The sequence below is a fragment of the Sinocyclocheilus rhinocerous genome, unplaced genomic scaffold (genome assembly GCF_001515625.1).
Source record: "Sinocyclocheilus rhinocerous isolate Xijiao unplaced genomic scaffold, SAMN03320098_v1.1 scaffold303, whole genome shotgun sequence".
Taxonomy (NCBI): domain Eukaryota; kingdom Metazoa; phylum Chordata; class Actinopteri; order Cypriniformes; family Cyprinidae; genus Sinocyclocheilus; species Sinocyclocheilus rhinocerous.
In genome coordinates this window covers 283,403-288,661 of record NW_015656152.1, presented here as the reverse complement: position 1 = coordinate 288,661, position 5,259 = coordinate 283,403, and the positions used below count along the sequence as shown (strand labels likewise).

The window sequence follows — 5,259 nt, the reverse complement described above, 5'->3', positions numbered from 1 at the left end:
AAAATATATATATATATATATATATGTGTGTATATATATATATATATATGTTTGTATGTGTATACACATACACATTTTATATAATTATATCTTAAAATTATATATATAACTATTATAATTGTTAGATATTTTTTCAATAATTTGATATTTATATACTTTTACATTTTATATTTTTATTTTATATTAATCTTAATTTTTTTTACTGAACAACAAAACAACACTTTATTTTAAAAACATACTTTTTTCTTTTTGTTTAGCTCACTTCTGCGAACAGTTTTGTCCCCAAAGTATAACTAAAGTGTGTGTGTGTGTCCAGATAAACCCTATGTTATGATGACCAAATGTCCTCACAATGAGAGTAAAACCTGAAATTTTTGACCTTGTGGGGATTATTTTAATCCCTATGAGGAAAATTGTTTTAAAAAAAATGTCAAATAAAATTTTTTTTTTATATCTTTGAATATACAGTTTGTACAGTATAAAAAATCATTATGTCTATGGAAAATCCCCACAAAACATAAAAACCCAACATGTGTGTGTGTTTGTGCATGTGTGTTTTACATACACAGGAGCAGTTGTGTGTGTTCATGTCAACAGTGTGTGACAGCAGCATTGTCTTTTCCCCGGCGTCTGAAGCAGGACGTACAATAGAAGATGACATTGCTAATTTAAATGGCTCTGGGGTTGTTTTATTTGTGTTGTTTGAGTGTCACAAGGGCCCTTTGATTCCGTTAACACATTTCACAGACGTCGATACGACCGCGTCCCCGGAGCTTAGCATGAACGGCAGCGCTGCCTCATTCAGCCCGCGATCGATCAGCGCTGAGATCCAATCAGCTAATGAACGTCACTCCGGAGGAGAGCGAGTCATTACAGCCCCTGATAAACATCAGTGATGGGTGAAAAATCAAACCAAAGCTCCTCTCCTCCTTCACCACACCAAACTAATCACTGGCTTTTTAATTAAGTGTGAGAGAACGTGAATGAGAGAGATTGGTCCATCATTGACGCTGTTCTTCAGGGACAAACCTCAGTTATCTGATGATTCACTCCATCACTCTTGCAGGTTTCTCCAGCCTCTGTCTCTCCGATCAGATGAGTCTCCTGCAGAGTGCTTGGATGGAGATCCTAATCCTGCGTGTGGCTTTCCGCTCGCTGCTCTGCGAGGACAAGCTGGTGTTTGCAGAGGATTACATCATGGATGCTGAACAGGCCAAATCAGCAGGTCTTCTGGAGCTCCACAAAGCCATATTACAGCTGGTGCGCAGGTACAGATCCATGAGGCTGGAGAGAGAAGAGTTTGTAACTCTGAAAGCCATCGCTCTCGCCAACTCAGGTAACAGGTACTTCCATTTATTAGTTGTTTAGGAAATTAGATGTTTATTCCAATATTTATGTTGCTTATTTAGCTATTTATCTGATTATTTACTTGTTTAGGTGTGTAGTATTACTTTAGTTGATAAGTATTTAGGTGATTAGTTGTTTTAGTTATCTGATAATTTACTTATTTAGGTCATGATAAATTTTTTTTTGTTGTTCATGGAATTAGTTGTTTTAGTTATGTGATTGGTTATTTATTTCGTTTGTTTATCTTATTAGTTGTTTAGAAAATGAGATGTTTATTTAGATATTTAAGTGATAGGTTATTTATTTAGCAATGTATTTACTTATTTAGGTGTTTAGCAGATTAATTTTCTGCAAGGACTATTTAAAGGAATAGCTCACTTAAAATCTACTCACCCCCAGGCTATCCAAGATGTAGATGAGTTTGTTTCTTCATGGGAACAGATTTGGAGAAATTTAGTATAGGATCCATTGGTGAGCAAGTGATGTAATGCTACATTTCTCCAAATCTGTTCCAATGAAGAAACAAACTCATCTACATCTTGGATGGCCTGAGGGTGAGGAAATTTCAGCAAATTATTTTTGGGTGAACTATTCTTTTAAATGAACATCAGTGCAAAAATGGCTAATAGCAACCTTAACACATTACTTACAGTCAATATTTTTGTCCTGAATGACCTGATGTTTTGATTCCCTCTCTCAGACTCGATGCATATAGAGGACGTGGAGGCCGTTCAGGGTCTGCAGGACTCTCTCCATGAAGCCCTTCTGGATTATGAGTGTGTCCATCACAGGGAAGACCCTCGACGGACGGGGAAACTCATCATGACCCTTCCGCTCCTCCGCCAGACCTCCGCCAAAGCCGTACAGCACTTCTGCAGCATCAAGCAGGACGGACGCGTCCACATGCACAAACTCTTCCTGGAACTTCTGGAGGCCAATGTCTGATCCTTAACCTGATTGGACCGTCAACCAGAGGTGACACGCCCCTCCTGCACACGATTGGATGAAGGATTATTCACACATCCAGGGGAAACAGGCACTTGCCAGGACATATAACAATAATACAGGATATACTCAGACAAATACAGTTTCATATAGTTGAGGATGATAAGATAACTGTAAAAAAAAAATGAAGTATCAAATATACACCGCTGTTCAAAGTTGTTGTTTTTTTTTTAATGAAATTAATGAGTTTATTCAGCAAGGATGGATTAAATTGATCAAAAGTGCCAGTAAAGATATTTATAATGCTGAGATTTCTATTTCAAGTAAATGCTGTTCTTTTAAACTTCCTATTCATCAAAGAATCCACAACACATGTATTATCGTTTCCAGAAAAATATTATCTGTTTTCAACATTGATAATAAGAAATGCTTCTTAAGCAGCATATTAGAATGATTCACTGAAGACTGGAGTAATGCTGCTGAAAATTCAGCTTGGAATCACAGGAATAAATTACATTTTAAAATATATTCAAACAGAACACAGTTCATTTAAATGGTAATAATATTTCACAATATTACTGATTTTACTGTATTTTTGATCAAATAAATGCAGCCTTGGTGAGCATAAAAGAGTTTTTTCAAAAACAAATCGTACCGAGCCCAAACGTTTAAACAGTGGTGTATCAGTGAGTGCTGGATGTGAATATCATTAAATTATTGGAGAAACGACATCTCAAATTGAAGGCATTCATTGCTTGCATTTTTATTTATCGAAGTTATTCAAGTTATTTTTATTCAGTTTTCAAAAGAGCTTTATCACATTAGAGAGCGTCATCCTTGCCAAATAAATAGTAGTCAATAATTGCTCTTCTGACACAGATATGAAGAAAAAAAGGTGTTAAACAACATCTACTACAGAATTTAAGGTAAAGGGCTCAGAGATGCAGTCTAGACAGAAATATAACTTATAGATGAACAGCATTTAAGTGTGCAAACATCAAATAGAGATGTACCAAAGCACTTTTATTGAGTGACCTGATTAGCATTATAGATAATGTACTAATGAAGGATTTTTTGTCTCCAGATGCTCATAAATAGATCTAGATTGCAGCTTTTATTTATTCCATTTTTACCATGTTTTACCACATGAATATTTCAGCACAGCAAATTGGAAGGTTCTTGCTCAGTCAGTGACAGAAAAGAAAAACCATAGCAATATCTGTTTTCCGCCGTTCACAGAGATGGGAAAGTATCTTCTGAAGCAATAACCGAACACGTATGAATTGCTGAAACACTGTTTTACTGAATTCGTCTTTGAATGAGATCCACCTCAAAGAAATAGTTCACCCAAAAAGAAAAATTCAGTCATTTACTCATTCAATACTGAGGCATTTCATACATGTTGTGATGATCAAATATTAATATGTTTACTATAATAACACTACAAGATACAAGTATTTAAATGAGTTAGTAGAGAGAAATGTGTCTGTAAATATGAATAACAGAGCAGACTGATCTCTACTGTGTGTGATAGTCAGACACATTCTCTGGTGACGTTCCTTCAGTCTCTGTGACGAATCCTGACTCCGTTATTCACGGTTCTGTGTGTTTTTCAGCATTTCTGCTTGTGAAGGTTAGGTTTATGGATGTTGTACAACGGTCTCAATTTTGTCTCCTCATTATCTGTTTGATTATATGCAATAACTTTTTGTAATAAATGTCAAAAACAGTCAACAATAATGCATTAAACAGTGGACTTCACTTACATTCTGACATCTGTTTTTTTCATCTGTGATTTGTAGACTTGAGATGTTTTTTTTCCCAGCAGGAATTAAAACTCTGTTAGGAAATTCCGTTAGGAGAGCAAACACCGGTCAGGGTTATATTCACTAAAAACAAACTGATTATTCTGCTTATGAGCTGCATGCATCACATTCATTTGTGTTCAAACACAAAAATGTCAAATTATTTAATTCTGGATTATGGCAGTCTGATTGTTTCCTCGTCAAAAAAGAACTGCATGACAAATTTAAATGAGCACAGAAGTGTACATTTGACTTCAAACACTGAGATTAGCAAATATCCATGTATCATACCATGAATTAAAATAAATCATTACTTTGTGTTAGATAGTACAGTCGTTAGGTCTGGTGATTTAGTAACAGTGATTTTGCTGTGGTTGCTAGGGTGTTTTGACTGGTTGCCAGGGTGTTACTATAGTACTTTAGGTGGTTGCCAGGGTATTCTGGGTAGTTACTTACTGGTCTGTAGATCCCGCTATCAATGTTGGTCTGCAGGATTTTTTTTCTCTGAGAAAGAGAGATCATTGTAATGGCTGTTGTAGCTTTATGTCTATGAATAATCAAGCTAATCGATGCAGATGAATTATCATGCTGTCAGACGCTCCACCCGCATCATTTCACAGGCCGTCAAGAACCATCAACACATTAGTGTCTCTGCACTGAGAGATGCCACATGAGTCATTAATGAGGCAAGGATAAAAGTTGCTTACATTGGAAGAACCCTGTACGGCTCTGCTAACAGAATGAAAATCTAAGTGTGTGTGTGTGTTTTGAGCTTGCAGGACAGATCCCGCTCTCAATTTCTGTGACTATCACTATCTTTGTGGTTGGGAAGTACCATATTTTATAATATTTTCTGAAAAAGATTTGTGCATGTCTGTCCAAAACTCTAGGGACCCCGCTGTATGTATTGAGTGTTACATTTTAAGCCTTGCTTATAATAACAAATGTTACACCGTTTTAAAGTATTTATAATATTATGACACTTACATTGTAATAATAAATTGAGATGGACATTGAAATATTTATCGTTGTAATTGTTATCTTAAACGTTTTCAACTTCAAAACTGACGTTTATAAGGTCTACAGTGTATAGGACCAGAGTTGCCAGGTCCGCTTATAATACGCGACTTTGTGCTTCTTCTTCTTCGTTTTTTTTTTTTTT

At 35.7% G+C, this 5,259-nt stretch overlaps 1 protein-coding gene across 1 annotated transcript in view; it reads left to right on the top strand.

The window, feature by feature from the left end:
- The window catches only part of esrrgb (estrogen-related receptor gamma b), a 12,842-nt gene extending 10,358 nt beyond the window's left edge, over nucleotides 1-2,484 (top strand). Inside the window, exons 7-8 of the mRNA XM_016526770.1 lie at nucleotides 1,067-1,336; nucleotides 2,048-2,484. Of these exons, the coding sequence (XP_016382256.1) occupies nucleotides 1,067-1,336; nucleotides 2,048-2,292 (515 nt within the window). The 3' untranslated portion in view covers nucleotides 2,293-2,484. The remainder of the gene's footprint in view (nucleotides 1-1,066; nucleotides 1,337-2,047) is intronic.
- Nucleotides 2,485-5,259: the final 2,775 nt, after the last annotated feature.